This window comes from Melospiza melodia, chromosome 4 (genome assembly GCF_035770615.1).
Source record: "Melospiza melodia melodia isolate bMelMel2 chromosome 4, bMelMel2.pri, whole genome shotgun sequence".
Taxonomy (NCBI): Eukaryota; Metazoa; Chordata; class Aves; order Passeriformes; family Passerellidae; genus Melospiza; species Melospiza melodia.
Window position 1 is genome coordinate 19,087,108 of NC_086197.1, and position 20,024 is coordinate 19,107,131.

At 43.1% G+C, this 20,024-nt stretch overlaps 1 protein-coding gene across 1 annotated transcript in view; it reads right to left on the bottom strand.

Moving 5' to 3' along the window:
• Positions 1-2,572: 2,572 nt before the first annotated feature.
• Positions 2,573-20,024, bottom strand: part of TMEM178B (transmembrane protein 178B) — a 221,734-nt gene continuing 204,282 nt past the window's right edge. Inside the window, exon 4 of the mRNA XM_063154111.1 lies at positions 2,573-15,270. Coding sequence (XP_063010181.1) covers positions 15,020-15,270 — 251 coding nt within the window. The 3' untranslated portion in view covers positions 2,573-15,019. The remainder of the gene's footprint in view (positions 15,271-20,024) is intronic.

The window sequence follows — 20,024 nt, forward strand, 5'->3', positions numbered from 1 at the left end:
CAATCTGCTGAGGCCCCACTGTGTTGCAGATGAAGCTGAAAAGTAGATGTCTTTCTCCTAAAATTTGCATTATTTTCCTCCCTAATTCAGTAGTTTTTTCCCTTCACGACCAGCTGGAATCTTGAATAGATGGAGCTAATTCAAACCAGGACTTGGACCTTGAGAGATGAGCACTCCTGCTACACTTGCCAAACTGAGCTGCCAAGTCCAGGTGCCCAGAATTGTGGGGGGCAGTGTCTGTGTATGACAGCCTCAGTCCCTGCCTTCCTGAGACAAGGGCACAACAAACCCCTGCTCTTCCATGGGTGGCTTGTGTGATACTGGGTTATTGAAATCCCTCTGTTCATTTCCTCTGTGGTGAACCACAGTTAATGAGTTTTCCCTTCTTTTGCTGTCTGCTTTATCTAGCTGCATTGCAGGCTTCTGTGTGACCCTGTGGCTCTCATGTAGACTCTCATGCCCGAGGGCCAGAGCCCAAGACATGAGCATCAGCCTGGAAAGCAGCACAGAGCTGGCAGCAGCAGGGCTGGGCAGCCTGGGCACTGCACGGAGCAACAACGCAATGTGGCTTAAATTTCAGCCCTCATGTGCTTAATGCAAACCTGGACTTTTGTGCATAAATCTTTCTTGAAGTCAGGCCACTTTTTTTCCAAAATGCAAGCTCTTCCATGACAGCATCTCTAGCCCAGCCTTCAAGGACCAGCTGGCTTTTCAAGTTCATGTTCTTCTTGCCCTTCCCTGTAGGAGCACTGAGCAGCTGAGCCCTCTGCCCCTGCGGCCACGCTCCTGAGGCTTCCATGGGAGCCATCCATGCCACCCCTGCCACAGGAGAGGGCACCTGCTTTCTCCCTCGCCACAAAGCAGGCTCCTTTTTTTTAGACTTCCTTTTTTTAGCACTGATGAATCACGTTTCCCCTGCTGATGGCAGAGAGCAGAGCCCCAGCAGAGCACTGGCACCGCCGCTGAACGTGAGCGCTGTCCCCGAGCAGATGAGGATGGCTGGGCAGGCTGGGCCTGGGGCCAGCAGTGCACAAGGAGAGGAGAAGCTTCATCCAAAAGGTTTTGACTCCTCGTGGTGCTGGATATGCTGCTGTAACACCTCTGTTCCCTTCATTTGCTTTGGGGGGGTTGCCAGCTCTTGCACCCCCAGCCAGCTCTTCGCTGCTCCTGCTCTCTGCTTCACCCCACGAATTTTACTTGCAGCAGCAGGCAGGTCATGAGCACTGGCAATACAAGTGGGTTCTCTTGAAACGTGGCAAAAATAGGCACATTCTTGGAGTTCTGTGTGTAGTTTATCACCAAGATGTCTCCGTTCCTCAGCCATTAGTGCCAGGGAAGAGGTCAAGGAATTTAAATCAGTACTGATGGGGGTTTTGACAGAGAATTGTCTTTAACGCTTCTCCACTCTGATTCTTCATTTTGTTCCTTACTAGCACTGGTGTTTTAGACAGGACCTCTTTGGGGGCAGGAGGGACTCCATCCTGAAAACTGCAGGAGACTCTTTGTTTTGCTACAACCCATAGTCTGTCATGGAAAAAACAGTCAGCTTGGGAAGAACCATGAGGTGCCTTCTTATTTTTGACTGTCAGGTCAAAAGGTACAATGCCTCAATCAGGTAAAAAGAATCAACATAGAAAATTTTTATATTTAACACCATAACTAACAAAATAATAATGTTTAAAAATACCTTGCCATTATTTTTTTAATATTTAATTCTAGATAACTTAATTTAAAACTCAATAATTTAAAAAATACTATTTGTGCTTTTCTGTTTGATCCACTCTTTTGCTCTTCTTCTGCTCGGACAGTTGCAAGCACTTTTGTCTATTTCTTTTCATTTCTTTTTTATACATCTGAGGTAGTTTTGATACCTTTTATGAATACCCTGAACATTGGGTGTTCAGCCTGGGACACCTGCAGCCTGACTGTGGCTGCACACTCCAGGCCCTACGGAAAATGTTTGTCTGATGCATGATTATGACTGCTGCATTGTTGTTTTCTGCATGATTGTCTGCTGCATTGTTGTCAGCCTGAGTATACAAGTGCAGCGAGGAAGTACTAATACCAGAGCGCTGTTGTGTCAGCCAGGTTTCCTGAAGCCCTTACAGCTGAGCACTGGAAACCCAACAGGCTCCAATCCCTATTCAGTTTTAGTTGTTTATTTGCTGGGGGAAGGTGGGAGCTAAACTACTCTGATGTCTCTATACATTTCAATCAAATCACAGACTTCAACACATTAGGTGGCTCCAAAAAGAGATTAATGGTGTTAGAGTACATGCAGTGCTCTAATATCAAGGTTCCAGCAGGAATCCGTCCCTTCTATGACAGACAGAAAACCTCCTCATAAACAGTCACGTTGAGATCCTGCTTGTGTTTGTAATGTCTTGTACAGTGATTCTGATCAGAAGCCATCTAATCTTCATTATTGTTAGTTTTCAAAGAGCATTTCCAGTACCCCATAACTCAGAGACCACCCACCTCCCAGTTTTGCTCTTTGTCCTCCATCCTTCTGTGAGGATGAGGATGGTGAGAGGTGTCCAGTCCCATTCCTGACACAAGCAGACACAACCTCTTAAAACACACAACATGATTTTTTTTATTTGTTTAATCAGTTTACATTCCACAACTGACAGTTTACTTATTTATTTTTTTAATTTTCCATGAACAAGTTGTTTAGTTAGTTACCAGACAAGATTTTAATCGATGGAAATACAGTATTCTGTGCCAATCTGAATAAAACCAAAACCAAAACAAATCAAAACAAAAGGGAAATTGTAAGATGTAACCAGGTTTTCGGCAAAGTCCTGTGACGCTTTCTGCAACTCCTGTCTTTCAAAGTTATAGGGGTTTGTTCATTCTCCCTATTAGTTCCCTGATCTCAACCCTGCCACTGAAATGTTCCTTCAGGGCCACAGTCCTGCAAACACTGATGCACATACACAAACACCCGTGTGTCTGCAGATTAGCACCTTGGATAACAGAACAAGAAATTTGGGGGTGTTTCATGTTTAAACAAATTCTGTTCACCTCTGCTGCAACAGATTACAGGAAGAAATGGAAAAGTACAATACACTTGATGTCACATTACTTGTGAAATTAGCCACCACACTCACATCTCACCAGAACAACCAAACAAAATAGTCAGTGGTTGTTGATGTGTTGTTAGCACCGATGGCCACAGGAGCCACTTTGCCTCTTACAGCAGCACAGAGGTCCCAGCCTCACAGGACATGTCCCTCACTATTACTTCTGAAACTGGATGTTACTACCCAAAAGTCATAAAACTCTGTGTGTATTGGCTAAAAAGTTCCCCACTTGGTTGAGCAGCTGCATACACAGTCCAAATATCCTTTACAATGGCCAAACCATAATTCAAAATAGACATGGTTTTAGACTTTTCAAAACATGTTGAAGTTTTATATATTTCAATGTAATTCCCAATCTAGCAAAGCACTTAGGCATGTGCCTAGCTTTAAGCATGGCAATAGCATTCTTAATGGGAAATTGATGCTTGAAATTAGGCAAGTGCTTTGTGGGATCAAAGCTCTGTAGCAGTGCTCTGAAGAAATCAGGATCCTGAGTGTCCTAATCCTGGCTTTCACATTTACAGCCACTGCAGACTTGAGTAAACCCAGCTACAGTCTGGATTTTCAAAAGCGCTGAAAAGAGAAGGCTCCCCCTGCAGCTGGTAGAACTTGTGAGGGGGCATCAAACCACTAAATAGAAGGTCTTTTCCCAGGCTTTTGGCTTCCCATCTCCAAAATGGCTATAATACCTACCTGCCTCAGACAGGTCGGATGGGACTCATACTTGTAAAATTTTCTATAGAGAAAATATGCCAGATAAATGTGATGTATTGCTGCATTTCTCTAAATATGCCTGAGTATTGTGGCATTCTAGGTCTTTCTTAATCCAGCTTTGATGTGTGTGTACTGCACTTAGAGGAAACATAAACAGCTGGCCAAGATGTACCCTCATGACAAATGTCTTGTACCAGTCATATTATTTTACTTGGGAATGTCCTAGGAAAGTGCTGACATGCTTCAATTTGCAGGCATTTAAGTGAATTATTATCTTAAGCCTCCCAAACTGTCAATTAGAAACAATGTTGACTGCAACTTTTATTATCATCAAAAGATGATTATGGGAATTGCTTCATTTCTTCTGAGCAAGAAAAAAAATCGTAAGGAAAAAAAGGACCAATGGACCAATGAGAAAGTCAAGAAAGGGAAACCCTCCAAAAACTTTGTGGTAGCATATGGTTAGGCTGGATATTACTTGGAGCAGAAGGAATCCTGAAAGGCAAATATCTTCATGAGATGCACCTACAGGGGATGGTGGGGAGTCCACTGTGTCTGGTTACTCCCTGCCCCTTGTACCCAACACTCGTGCCCTCACACAGGAGTGTTTGCACATCCACACACAATTCCCATGGGCACAAGTGGGAGAAGGAGAGTGAGACCCACGTGCTGAACTGGCCGAGAGGTTCATGAGGAGCAGGGGAACTTGCAGGAGAAGGTGACACTGGAGCTCTGATGGCCTGAGAGCTCCACCCATTCTCCTTCCTTACCCCCAGGATCGCCCTGGTGCCAGGCATTGCTCTGTGCCATGGAGCCTGGGCATTCACTCCCTGTGGCAGGGTCACAGGAGTGGTTATGGCTTTCATTAGGAGCTGAGACAGGTTTTTTTGAGAGAAAGTGGAAAGTTATCCAAGTGCATCATGGGGGTGAGAGGTCAGGCAGGCCCCTATTGGCAAGCCACACCTTGGCAAAGTGAACCCAGCAGGGAGGAGAATGTGCATGGCTGGGCAAGCAGGACAGTTGTAAAGAATGGGAAACAAAGATAAACTGGTATGGAGTCACCCCTTACAACCTCCTCCCACGTGATGTTGTGCATTGGCTTTATCACCTTTTAAAAGGAGATTTTCTTTGACGCTAAAACTCTGCAAAATCCTTGTGGGACACAGTGAGCCAACAGTTTAAAAAGCAACCTTTGAGAGTCCCACATCCCAGTACCTTTCTCATCCCTCTCACAGAGAGGGAGGGCAGGAGAGTGATGATGAGAATTTAGGAATATTCTGAAAAATCTTGCAGAAAATGGTGCTGCATCCTTAAATTTGATATATTCTCAAGCTCCTCCTCTTTTCTAGAGTTCACTCTTAAAGCCTTTATTTCTTTTTCACAGACATCTTAAATAACAAAACATTCACATATGCAAGAGCTGGTATGGAATGAAATTTAGAGAAAAATGTCTCTACAGGAAGCATGTCTGTATTCTCACACACAGAGAGGAAAAGGAAGGGAGGGAGACAGAGATATATATCTTACTCCTCAGAAAAGGGAAATGGAGAACAGGAGAAGAATGTTAGGATGATACACTACAGTTTGGGCAAGGTAGTACCATGCTGAAAAATAATATTTCATCCCTGGAACTCAGCTTTATCTTCCACTTTCTAACTAAAGTCTTTCCTTAAGTACTAGTACACAGTATTGAATCTTCATTTTACAGTTCCCTGAAATCCCTCTTGTCAAAACCTTAACGGTATTTTTAAAAATAAAGTTCTTAGAGATGGGTGAAGATTGTCAAGTCACTGACTTAAATTTAGCTGTAGAAACAAATAGTAGTGACCATACATTGGCACAAGACCCAAAGCTCACTTAGCCTTAGAGTTTTCAGAAATCAGTTTAATTTTCCCACTCCTCTGACTGTGTTTGTTTTATTCAGGTAATACATGGGGCTATACAAGAGTTCCAGAGTTCTAATACTAGGTTAAATTGCTGGTCCTTCTAGATAGACTTGTTGTCAATATGTAATTCCAAATTTTGGCTCTGAGAGACTCTCACCATGAGATGGAGATGTAGTTCAGCCTTGTCAGAGCAGCTTTCTGAATTATGCAGCCACAGTTCATCCTCTTGTTGAGTCCTCGGTTTGGTTTTTCTGAGGACAACTATAATCCCAACAATAAGGGATGAAATTGCAATCTCTTTAATCTCCATGTAAGCTGTTTGTAAAGCAGTTATTAACATTGAAAAAAAATAATATGAAACTACCCAGACTGTATCTTGGAGGAGAAGTTTGTGATTATCACTACCAGCTAGATGACTTTTTCAGGGCAGTTTGGGAATAAAGCAAGAAAAGTAACCTTTGAACAGCTCAGCTGTTCAAATATTTAAGATGTAATTTCACTCTTTGCATTGCTTCAGCAATGCCCAGGACTGGCAGAGAAAGGTGAAGAGTTCAGCTCAAAGACCTCTGACCTCCAGCACTGGGACTGCCCATTCATCTGTGCCTGGAGGCCACCACAAGGCACTCACCTCAAATGCTATTTCCCGGGGTTTGGACAAGCCCTGTCCTTTGCAGTCATGTCGCAGTTTGGGAGGGGAAGGCTGTTGTGAACACCTCCTTTTGTTCCAACAGGCTTTCACAGTTCAAACCTGTGTTTTACAGATGAGCCATGCACCAGAAGCACACAGACACAGCTGATCTCCATACGGATGCTCCCCTGCACTAGGTACCTGATTCTCCTCACCAGGATTTAATAGCTTTTAAGATCTTGGGGTCACTCAAGATAGGTGAGTGGTCATTGCATGAAGAAAGAAGGAGCTCCTAAAGCTTAGATGTCAGTTTTGCTAGGTCACTACCTGTAAACAACTGTCTCTCTTTACTACCTGTACAAGAAGCCAGGGGAGATGAGCCCGTTAACATCATGAACTCAGTGAAGTATCTAAGGTTGATGGGGACAAAAGCAGGTCAGAAAGTCCTGGCCTTTCAGTGGCTCAGTGTCACACACAAAGGCTCCTCCCAAATGTACACCTAAGGAGAGGAACAGCATCTGTACAAAGGGCCTCCTAATAAAGGACAAGAGAGCCAATTGAGAGAGCTAATGCTGAACAGAACTTCTACCATTGCTTTTTCAGTCCATTCCTTTTCTTAAAAAAGCCCTTGAGACCCAGTCCTTTGACTGGATGTACATGTGTAGATGTGTGTGCTGCTGACTAGTGTGGTACCCCTCCTTAACTGGTGCAATGGTAAAATGAGGATTTTCCTGGGAAATGGTACTTTTTAGTTTGTTTTGGTTTAAATCTGAGATATGAGAGGATTGTGAAAAAAGAAACAGTCCTTTGCCTGAAATTCTGTACATCAACCTCAGGTCATTTCAGGCAATCATGAAGATACGGACATTTTTCATAAATTTACAAATATATATACAAATATACACATATTTACAAGCATGTGTGTGTCAACCTATGGACTAGATTTAATAATGCTTTATTCCAGCCACACACAAGTATAATGGTTGTTTTTTACAAAAAGAGATTGGTAGAAAGTTGGAGTGACTTAGCAGTGACATTTCCTACATCTATGCAAAAGATCCTTAAGTAGGCTGACATTGAAGTGCAGCCCCCTTACCTAAGTCCCCTCATCACATATATACATAAATAGGACCCAGTCTTACATCTACTAATGAAACAAATTTCTCCTTGATCCCAATGACCTGTAATCAAAGAGAATTTAACTAGAGAAAGAACTGAAAATTCAAGCCCATTTTAGATACAGTTTAGAGTTTTGAAAGTTGTAAAGTCTATCTTACTAAGCCTCAAAATGCTTTAAAATAATTAAAGTTACTGCAGGAAAGTACCTTCAAAGTTCCCAAATATGCTTTTCTGTGTAAGTAGGGGAAATTTTGTTCTGCAAAGATCAAACTGCAAATACATAGATATAAACACTCTAAGTGATGGAAATTGCCAAGTAAAAATAGTAACAGTTTAAATTAGATATCTGTGATTGCTGTTGGTGCCCAGGAGTTATAAATAATTCAGTACATTCTAACTGAATAGTCTAAGCCTGCACTTTTGTTGTTCTGATTACTCAAACCTTTTTCTTATGATCTATATTGTTAATGAATAACTATTTGTAAAAAAAATACAGCCTTATGCTTTACAGCCAGAAGAAAACTCTTCTTGAGATAAAACATCATGAGAGCTTAAGCAAATTAGGACCGTATAAATTTAAAAAAAATATTAGGCACCAAAAGCATTTAGTGCTTTATTCACTGTCTAAAGAGGAATTGAATGCTGAAGCTGTTTTGTGTATCTGGCCCCAGGAGACGGAGCCATGACTGATTCACAGTCCTTGGAGTCTACATAATTTTGAAACTGGGGCAAAACTCCCAGGTTTTTGAAGGCTTTACTCTTTATCTCACCCACTGCAGAATTGCTGTTGCTGCTTGAGTACTTCTGACCTGCTGGCAAGTAACAAGGCCCCTTGAAGGAACTGCCTTTGCAGAGCTATTCCTGTGTCCTGCTGCCACAGGTGGGGCTCAGACCCACGGGATGTGAAGCTCCCTGCTGTGGCCAGAGCTTTAACCAGAGCCTTGATGCTGCCAGCAGCCTGCTCAAGCCCTCTGCAGGCTCAGGAGTGTCCTGAGATTGTTGTTTCACTAGGGGATCATAAACATTTCTGGTTTGGAGGGGATACATTGGCATCTCTTCCTTAAATATCCAAATACTTTTTGATGGAAAATACCAGATTTATCCCAGTTGTCTTGTGCTTCCTCATGCATCTCCAGCAGAGATTTTGTATGTGATCTGCATGCACAACCTAACAGGGACACAGATGGCATCTGAATTGCATTGCAGCTCATGAGTTAAGTATAAAAGAACAGAGACCAATTATGCTGCATTTTCCTATGTATTTTCTCTCTCTATAAGACACTTTTACAGGTTCCTGGCATCCACATCATGTGGGATATGCACGTGTGTGTGTTTAAGGAAAGAAGGGAGTGAGGGTGCCCATGTTTACTTTGGAAGTCACTTTTTGCCACTGTGCAGGAGTGTTAATCAGCAAAGGAAGAATATAAAAGTGCAATCCTAGAAAGGAATGACAATTCCTGCTGCTGATGCTGAGGGTAACATTGGATTACCCTCACAGAATTCTACCAATTTTGAAGCAACTGCTGTTGGGTCTCCCTTTTTTCAGTCTCCCACTTTCCCCTGGAGATAACCTATCTGAGACTGATATTTTCATTGAAAGTCTTCCCTGAACAAGGGAAGGACAATTGATCTGTGATTCTGGAATGTTTTACAGGAGGTGACCAGAATTTAATTTCCCTCTTGTGACCTATATTGAGGCAGTTGTCCAGACTCTTTCTCAAGTTAAATCCTAAACTTGTGCAAAGCCTACTGCAATTAAATTGACAGCACTGTATCAGGCTACAGTTCTCCAACTGATGTCAACATGAAGCTTGTCAGAGCCCTTTGGCACCAGCAGCACTTGTTGCCAAAATGTTGCAATTAATAATTATGGCTCTGAAGAAGGCTGCATGAGTGGGGTATTAATGGGGCTTACAGGATGGAAGCCCTAAGTTGAACTGGGCAGGGAGGGAGAGGAGGTAGCATCTGATGACTTTCTTTCTAAAGCCAAGGAATAGATATTGTGGGTGTGTAAGCACACTTCTCATGGTTTGGTGTTAACCAAGACAGCACTAAAATATTTTCTAAGGCATCTGAGCTTTCCATGAACCTCAACAGACTATGGAATAGTTGCATTATATTTCTGGCTATGACTGGAAACAGTGGACTATAACTTTTGAGCTAAGCCCTGGTTTTTGAGTTTTCACCTCAGACTGGCAGAATCAAGATTTTATGGATCTGGCCTGGAGTTAGCAATCAAACTTTAGGCTTTTTTGAACTTCATTTCCTGACCTTGGAAATTCATCTCTCACTAATATTTACATGCTGTTTGCTTTTCCTGTGCACTTTTTGTCTGTTGTTGGTACCTGGCAATCATTCAGAGCTGTCTCAGTTTTTCACCTTGAGTCTTCCCTTGCTGGCTGGATGAGCACAGTGGTTTGGACCAGGAAGGAGTAGGAGTAGGAAACCTGGGGGCAAAAAAATGCAGTGGTGGTTCATGTGAATGTGCCTGACCACTCCTGTAGCCCTTCTAGGCCTATGTAGAGACACAGAGAAGAAAGAGGCCAAATAATGCATGTCTTTATTTAAGCTATACTTGGTAACATATTATTTTCCCTCCATTTCACTGCTGGCAGTTAGCATGGTGCTCAGGAATTAAGGACAGATTACAGTGATTTTCTTCTGAGCTCTGCTTATCAGTGGGGCTCCAGGGATGAGCCTGATGCAGAGGCGTTGCATGGTGGGTAAATGGACAGCCATGGAGACACAGTCTTCCAGGAATGCTTGGGAAGCTGAAATAGCCCTTGCACATCAATCCCCTCCTTCACCCAACTTCACTTTTTTCACCATCCATTGAATACACAGCTAATGTGCCATAGCTAAAAAAGGTCCCAAATGACTTGCATCCACAGGAAAGCAGAATACCTGCACTCTCACAATTCACTCCTGGGAGGATAAGGATCCTCTGTTTAGAGGACTCTGAGGATGCTTTTTTCACTTATTTAATTTGTTATTGCAGCTGGAATAACATTTTAAAAAGTAACGACAATTTTTCAAAAGCAGTATTTCAAAGATGAAGTACTGCTCTGGTCTGGTGGTTTTTGATCCACTTGTGACTGTCCCTGGGGTAGAAATAAAAAAAAAACTAGAAAAAGAACTGGAGGGACTGTACTGTTTAGATGAGGAAAGATCAGTTGTGTGTTTGCAGAGAGGAAGAAGGGATTTATGATATATACAGGCAGTTAATACAGGTTAGGAAATTTAATACACAGACAGCTTTAGCTTGAAGAAGGAGGTGTCCTATAGGACACCTATCCTATAGGACATAGGGTACAGGGCACCTGTGCTCCTGCCACATAGTCCCTTCAGGTGTGCAGTGTCCCAGCAGGGACAGACAGCAGAACCCCTGAGCTGACTCCTTATGGTCACAGGGCAACACAACTGAGCCACTACACACAGAACCTCAGCCTGCAGATCACTGTGTGCTGAGCCAATTCATCCTGCATCCTTAGGATGGGCATTTTAGGGTAGCTGTGCTCACTGCACTCCAGTGGCTCTGTGGTCTCTGGAACACAGAGATGTGCTGTCCCAGAGGTGCAACATGAAAGGCTACGTGTGGCAAAGAGCCTGCTAAATCTGGATCCTGCATTTCCACCTCATAGAAAGGGAGACCAGGAACATACTGCTTGCTCAGGCTAGGACAGAGTGTCACCTTAGCTACAGGGGAAGGATGGGAAAAGAAAAACATGGGCTGGACTCTGCAGGAAACTGAATGTCATCCAAGAAAGCACATTCTGGACTTTAGGAGTATGAATAGTCAACCAAATGTAAGGGGATTAGACACATGCTCCAAGTAAAGCACATGCTTAGGCACTTGGCCAGAGCAGATCTGAGGGACAGGGTCAAGCCCCTTAATGCTGGGATCACTGATAACAGATTTCTAATTAGCTGCTCCTCCAACTGAGAAACAACACACTAATCAAAAAGCTTCAATCTCTGTTCAGAAAGATACTTCAAAGCCTCCCCCAAAATGCAGAAACTCAGAGTAGCTGTCCATGTGCTTCAGCTCAGGAGAGATGGAAACATTAACCTTCAGAAATTTACATCTGGATGTATTAAAGACAAGTCTGAGCACTCAGAAGGCATTGTGGGGCTGTGACCCCCATCCAGGGGTGTGGAAGCACACAGGACTCCTGCCAGGTCTTTGAGAAGCACAGAGGGGAAATTCACAATCTCCCAAATGGGTTCTGCCCTTACTTAAAGCAGTGATGAGAGATCTGGTGTTTGGCCAAATGGTTCTTTTGGGGATCCAACTGGAGATTAAAGTGACATGATCACCTGCTGCTTCAGACATTCCCATAGATTTTAAGATGCTTCACAGCCACACAGGCCTTACAGACACTTATGCTAGAGCAAGTGGAAAATCACAAAACTGGCCCAAAGGTTCAGGGTCAACACTTTTCTGTTGTTAATAAAATAACCATAACCCACGGTCACACACAGACAGACACAGAGGCTTATATACAGCTTGTAAACCAACACCATCAGAGAATACTTCATCAAGGCAAAACTGGTTTTAAGCCAGCTGCAGAAGAAAAGGAAACCTTTGAAAATCCATTAAACAGCAAAATTACTTCAATTTCTTTAAATCTTACTGCTGTACCTCTTTCAAAACTGTATCTGTAGAATTCACCCTGTGAACACTCAAGAAGCACACAAGGATACATCATCACAGGAGCTGCTGTACTGCTCTGCCTGCCACAGGGCTTGATGGTAGACTCCAGAGAGGGACCTCTGTGACTCTGGCTTACCTGTGTCACTCCAGATATCTGTATTTACACGAAACACCTTTCCTATCACAGTCAGCACTGCAGAGGAGGAAGAAAGTTTGCATTCAAAGCTGTTTTAATTAATCAGCTGTATAATTTCTTACCAATAAGTTGGGTTTTTTTCCAAATTTTTTCATGCTTTGAAGAAATGAACAAATTTTTAATAGGTTTTTTTGGGTTTCCAGTTATTGGTTTTCTGCATTCAGCCTTCATTTAGCTCTTCAAGGCTATTTTTGTTTTAAATTTCCTTCTTCTATTCAATGGTAATTCATCAACCTCCTTACCAAGTAGGCACTTGCACAGTCTAATGATTTCAAAACTTTTCAAAACCACTCTATTTGAAAACCTTCCCAGAAAAAAATAAATAAAGCAATCTGCTTAAAAAGGAAGTTTTTTCCAAAAGGCTTGTATTTTCAACTTGAATAAATAAGTAATTTCTCTGGTCACATCTAATGTAAAATGAAATTGTGAAACTTCAGTTGACAGGGATGGCACTTCAGTGGAAACACACTGACTTAGCAGCTGGTATTGGCATGTTTGGGGAATCTGTCGACAACAGAAAACAAAAGCTAGGTAGTTGAGCAAGAATGGAAGGAACCCAAATCTAGTCTATTCCAACATGTCCTCCAGAAACTTTGTTTCTTTGAGCACTGTAATTCAACTATATGTGCAAGAATTATTTGTTAGCTGGATATTTTTGAACCAAGCAATACTGTTTCTTGCCAGCTGTGTAAATGGCATGACCTGGAAATTAAAGTCTGCATTTCTGTGCAGCAGGCACAGGCTCCTTCTCCTGGTGAGATATTTTAGATGGAGAGGATTACTTTTTATTGACTACTGAGGACTCTTATCATGCAGCTATCAGGTAAGAAAGGATTGCTGGTACTATCCCTGAATTAAGAGCATGTTGGGTTGGATTGGTTTTGGGGAGACTTTTTCTTTGCCCTGTCTCCCTTTGCCTGCACATTTGTCAGTGGTGCCCTCACTTTTGCACATGGCAATTCAGTCATCGTTCTTCAGAGTCCCTTTGGCTACACCCTTGGCCCTTCTTCCCTACCTTGCCCTCAGCCACTGGTACCCTGCAATGACCCACTGTCCTCACAGCCAAAATGCTTTTCTTCCTCTAATGGCTTCACCCACCTCTCCAGACTTAGCTGTTGTTTAGCTCTTCTGGGACCTATGACCTGAACAACGGGAAGAGCAGAGGGAAGGAAAAAGGAGACAATAGGAAGAGTAGTAGCAGGAAAAAGAGAAAGACCAAAAAAAGAGAGAGAGTTCCATTTGCAGATTCACAGTTATATCATACAATGCTTAAGCTCATGGGAAATGGATCTCTGTTCTCTGCATCTGACCCTTTCACATCCATCTGTACACAGTCCTCCCAGATGGAGAGAGGAGATGTCCATTGAATTGGGGCAGTTTCCAAAGACAAGATGTGGGAAGGTCTTATTTGGCATACATGAACACAATGAGAGGCATCTCTTACTTCTCTTCTACAGAAATTAGCTCCCTTTTCCTCCTCCACAATGGCTTTTGCTCAGTTGTCTCAAACATCCAAACCGGAAACTTGATGAAATCCCATTCCATCAAATCCCTGGGAAGAACAGCTACCAGGCCTTCCCCCACCTCCCTTCTCCTTGGTCAGTCTTCCCCTGGATCCACCATCCTGAACTCTCAGAAGCTCCATGAAAAAAAAAATCTGCTGAAATCCACCAGAGAAGACACGCTGTCTCAGACCTGAGCTTTCCTCACGCTTCTGCCGCTGGGTGCCTCAGTGTTGGGCCACAAACACAGCATGGATGGTTTGGTGGACAATCACATTGCAATGTTTTAAATTTTTCTTTTTGTTAAAAAAAAATAAATAAAGTAAGAGGGAAGAAAAAGTTATACACACATGTATCACAGCATTTTCAAAAGGCCTTCTGCTGCATTTACATTAGCAGTTCAGCCTCAGTTGTAAGCCTGGATGTAAGGCAGCTGGAAGATTAAAACCGCATTGTTGGAAAGTCCGCTGAAATGTCCTCTTGGAGATTTTTATTGTTTTCTGGTTTTATTTTCTTGGATGTTTATTATTATTAATTATTATCAGTAGTATTTTCACTTGTTTGCTTCTCTCTAAAGTTTGGCAGGCAAAGAGAAAATGCTTTTCTACTTTTCCTCACACATTCTGTCCATTTTGTTTTCTGTGTTTTAAGGAAAAAAAAACCCAACAAAACCCCAAAACCAATGACACAATTTCTGTCATTTTGTTTTAAAAATGAAAAAGAACGTAGGTGGGTTTCTGATAATGGCCTTGAGGAGGTATGTTGTTGAAGTGGCTCAAATGCTTCATTTGCTTGCTGTTTACATTTTCCCTTCTGGCTGCAATGGACCCACTTTTTGTGTCATCCCCCCCCACGCCTCTGACCCCACCATGTCCTGTACAGATTCTGCTTCCAGATTGCCCACATGGATCCCCTGTTCCCCCTCCCAAATGGCAGTAGGTAGGTGCAACGGTAGGTTCATTTGACCTCTAAGGTATGATGCTGAAGTTAAGAGTTGGATGGAAGAGCCATGTGAGAGAAAAGCTTTCCCATCACTGTGAGAAAGAATGAAGCAACACAGAGTCCAGTGGAGATGTGAGTGCCATGTTGGACTCAGCTCTACCTTGGCACTGGCATTAATTTGAGATTTTATATATATATAATTATATATACATATATATGCATGTATAGGCATACCTAGGCATATATATATATATATGTCTTTGTGTGTGTGTGTATTTGTTTGCTATTTGTTTTAGCACACTGTCCCGTTCTCAGGTCTAGATTTGGGGCAGTTGGTCCTGGGGACAGGCTGGACAGAAGGGGCCAGAGTGCAGAAGAAGCCAGAGATGAGAGTGAGGCCCAGGCCCCCCCACGCACAGAACATGGACCAGCCGTAGCCGTGGCTGATGTCGTCGGGCAGTCCGTACAGGTAGCGCGGGTAGCGGGACAGCTCAAAGTTGATTCCAGCCACGCACGTGCACAGTGAAATGATGCAGAAGGTTCCTGGAGGAGAGCGGGAAGGGGAGAAGGAGAGAGGAGAAAAACAAAGAGAAGTTAGAAGAGTGATAGACATACCCCTTTCCGAGCTGCATGAGAAGAGCTGGAGCGAGCAGTAAGGAAGTGCCTAAGGGAAGATGTTTGTATAGAGAGTGGCTTAGTCTGGAGGCTCCATGGAGAAAGAATTGAGTGCCACCAGAGCCCTGAATATTGATCTGCTGCTGAACAGAGCTGTATGGAGAAACTTCAACAGGAACATTTTTTCATTATGAGCACTCCCTTGGGAACAAGAATGCTCCATGGAACCATTGATTTTTCTGAAACTTTGCTTTACAGAGTAAATACAGAATGAATAATCTTGTTTTGACATTTTTGGGAGGAAAAATAACCTTGAATTTTTTGTTTCATTCCAATTTCTCAGTGATAGGCTTTATAGGATATTACAATATACTTGTCATGTTCTGGCTCCGTTGAAAGGTACATTTGAACTTACGTGGGAGATTTTCTTCATGCTTTTCTTATATCAAAATACAGAATTTTTCATTATACAGTCTCCTTTCAAATATCACTAAAAAAATCTTTAAATCCTTCACAAAACTCAGATTCTGCCCTCTGCATGACTCCAGTTTCAATTCAGATGCCCTCTGCCACATTGCTGAAATCTTCAAAATGTCCTGTTCTTGTTTTCCATCTCTGCAGAAATATTTAATTTCTTATTTCTTCCTGAGAACACAGCGAGGACAAACTTCCTAGCTCGGTCAGTTGGTGTTATGGAAAGACACACATATCAGATGAGGCTGAACTTTATCCCACCCAGATGGGTTTAATTTTGATCTTTGGCCTCCAGCTTCATCGAAGCTAAACTCTGAGCTCCTGAAATGTCACAATTGCCACCCACACACCAAATAATGGATAGATACAGATGCTACACACCTGCCACAAGAGATAACGACTCACATCAGCATGAAGTTGGTACTTTATTTTTCTTCTCTAATTCCTCCCTTTGTGGGCCTCTCTGGATTGCCTGGAGAGCCCTGGGCACAGAAGGCAGCCTCCAGACACACACAGTCAGTCCTGTGTGTCCTCCCTCTGTTCATGCATGCATCCATAGCGTGTGACATGTGCTACCTGTGCAGCTCATCCTGCATCTCTTTACTTACAGCTGCTGGTGAGGAACGTCCTCTTCTTCCTGGTCCCATCCCTAACTCAGCATAGTCTTCCAAAGCAGTCACAATCTGCCTGGTCTCAATGACCAGCTCCTGTCTTCTGCTTAGTAGATGTCCTTGTTTCCTTCTACTCTTTCCTGCCTCTGGCTCTGTTTCTCTTCAGCAACACTTTTGTTGTGGTTTCTCTGCTGCTTTGCTCTTTTTTGTTGCAGTTGCATTGAATAAATGAATTTGACCCTCTCCACTCTGAACACAGAGGTAAGATTATTTGGTGAATTCCCATGGAATTCGGTTCAGAAACCGGGAGCATTTGCAGGAACATACCCACATCACCAAAATGTGTGGCCTTTCTATTATACCCACTTCCTTTATTTAGCAGGAACATCACATAGGCATTGAATCTACAGGCAAATCTCTATCACAGACCTGCAGTGAGATCACTGTTACGGCTCCCTCTTCTGATCACTGCTATCCCTGTTGGGATGGCCTTTTCTCTAGTGTATTTTGGAATGTCACTTGTAGGTAGTGTCTGCTGTAGAGGTCAGGTGTTTCTGCTAATGCCATGTGCAGCTGCCAGATGGCCCAGGATATCCACAAATACTATGGGAGTGCCATTGGGCACCGGTGAGGACCAGTGAGCTGCTGCAGTAGGTACTCTGCTTATTTCATTCTAAACAGTCTTCTTGCCTCCCACTAGCACCCCAGCAGTCTGCAACCAGTGATCTGGATTCTTGCAAAAGCCTCATGAGATCCCAGGCTCTGGAGTTGTCCTATACTACTTCAAAGCACAGAGTAGGATAAATGGGGAGATCACCATCCCACAATCCATTAGTCAAAAATCAGGTTGTTTGATTAAAAACCACATGTTCTTTCCTATTTTACTTAAGTTATTCAGTAATATGAAGATGTTTGACAAGAATGCAGTTGTTCCTGTGTTCTATGTCAGAATGACTAGAACATTGTGGGATTGGGGAAAAATGATGCTTCAGAGGCACTGTGCTCTGAACTGAGCTCTGTGGCTCATTTCAAATGGATGTGGTTAGAAAATGACAGGGAAGGCCTTTCTTTGCTAGTAAGAACATGGTAATTTCTGCTCTCTCAAAATATAAGATTGTTAAGAGAGGTGGGTGGGAAAACCTGTGTGGCCAGACTAAAGCTGCATTTGCTAAGTACAAAAGGGAAGGAAATAACTTTGGATTTCAAATACTCCCCGTGCTTTCACGCTTTGTCTTGGCTGTTTTGTTCACAAGCTCTTCAGTGCAATGAGTGTTGCTTACTCTTTGTATTTGAGCAGTGCCCAGTGTACTGGCACTCCACCTTGCTGAGGGTATTCTGCCCCTTAACAAAGGAACAGCAAAGAGGAGCAAGTAACGACACTAGAGAACTAAGCAAATCACAAGCATGAGACTTCTCTAAGAAAAGCCTGGCCCCTTTCTGGAGAATGTGCTAGCACATGGTGACAAATAATGACTGCCATGCACAATGTCACAGAGTGCAGAGCACAGTCCTCAACCTGTCACCCCCCAGTGCTTCTGCAGGATGTCTTGTACAACACAGACTTATCTGTCTCTCTAGCACTGTTCATTGCAGACACAAAAAATGCCATTTTATGCCATCTAGAAAAATCTTTACGGCCATTTTATGAGTCCTATGTGTTGCTTGTGTTCAGCCAAGCAAGGAAGTTCCTGCTTATAGTTAATCTGGTCTCTCACCAGGAAGGCTACTGATGAAAACCAAGTAAAGGTTCCTACCTCATGACTGTTCAGTAGCTTTTCCTCATGAACTGGCAGTCAGAACACAAAAGATCATCCTTGCAAATTGCACAGTTGTTGGCCATTGTAGTGAAGGAGTCATGGGTAAAAGGGATGCAGAACATGAGCTTACCCATGGAAATGAAGCCTCTGCTAGTCCAGCTAAGACATGGAGCTGAGGTGGCAGGAGGAGGGGGGCTGTTGCTGCTGCCCATGACACTCTGCACTATAGACACAGTGCTTCAGAGGCAGCAGCACTGCAGGAAGTCATGAGCATTCCCAAACCTATGATCCTTTTTCTCCCCAGAAGTCAAACTGAAGCCTTCTGCAGTTTCCTCCCAAGTTTTTGCTGTCAGTGAAGTATCCTCCTACACGTGCATTAATGCCTCAGATCCCCTGGAAACTGCATTGATACAAACTTTAATTTCTTTGTGAAAAACACTCCCCATAGCTGTGGTCCAAGCACATGACCAGACCTGAATGTTGGTGGTCCAGCCATGGTCCTGGCACAAAATGTGAATGGCAGGTGTCAATAAGAGCTCATTGGTACATGAGCTGCACAGGGAAATAAAGGTCATGTCCTTCAGCAGCTGGGGGGAGCAGAACTCACAAAGTTCTTTGTGCTGGGATTTACACTTTATCCTCCAAAGTGAAACCTAATGAATGAGACACGGCAACAGTGGGATTTTTGACAGGTAATTCACATGTCACTGCAAAATGCTTCAATCAAGTGAGAGATGAAATTTCATGTAAAGCTGTGTCTGTGCCACAGAAACTGCTGTTTGACATGTAGTCAAACCTCCATCCTGACTCCTTGTCAGGTAGCCTCCCTTCATCTTGGCCTGGTTCTGACAGTCCCTGTCCTGCTAATGGGTGGATGATCATCATTGAGAACCTGAGCTATTAAATACCTCTTGGTTATCTTGTGCCTGTCTTTCTTATATATTAAATAATAATATTAAAAATTACACTGGATATCCCTTTAATTTAGAATGGAAGGTTTTTTAGGACAGAGATGAACTTATTTCCCATATATGTACATAAGACTAGGGTCCTGCCATCCTTGCTGAAGGGGCAGACATGGTCTGAAGAGGGATGGCAGGGAAAGGTAATTGTCAGTGCTGGTCAAAGCCTAATTCCATGTGGATTATGAGTCAGAGCCCTTTGCTGTAGCTGTTTTCAAGCATGATTATATCAAGCAGTGCCATGGGCCTCTGCTGCAAGGAATTATTGTTTTCTTTTTTGTAAATGTCCCTTTCTTTCCAATCAGCCCAGCTGTGTGAGGGTCTGCAAAGCCTCCACAGTTTTTAAACCTCACCTCCAGGGTAGAGCAAAACTGCTTGTGAGTGAACTGATTTAAACACAAACAGGCTCAAATCGTCCATAGCAAATCTGTTTGAATTTTCCCTGATGCTAGTATCCCCTTGAATCATGTCAGCAGCCACGTCCTTCACCCACAGACCTGGCTCAACTTCCAGAGCCATAGAGCTTGGGGGATTTCCCAAGGTCTGTCATGTCTTGAGACAAGAAGCGGTGCCTTTCTTAGATGCACTGCAGATGAAAGGAAACCTTTGTGGTGCTAGGGCATAAACAGACCCTGCTGGCAGGAGCTACATCTAAACACCCTCATCCTTATTATTAGAGAGGAGGTGTCTGACTGGAACCTGAAGGAGACATCACCAATTTGAAGGTATGGGAAATCCAAAAAGCTGGTAATTAAAATGATCTGGGCACCAAGCCCATCTCTGAGACCCTCCTCCTACAGATCATTTGTCTCATGATTTGGAAATCATTTCCTTCGCATCTGACAGAATGATGTTCATTCCCTCCCTTCCCCCCACAA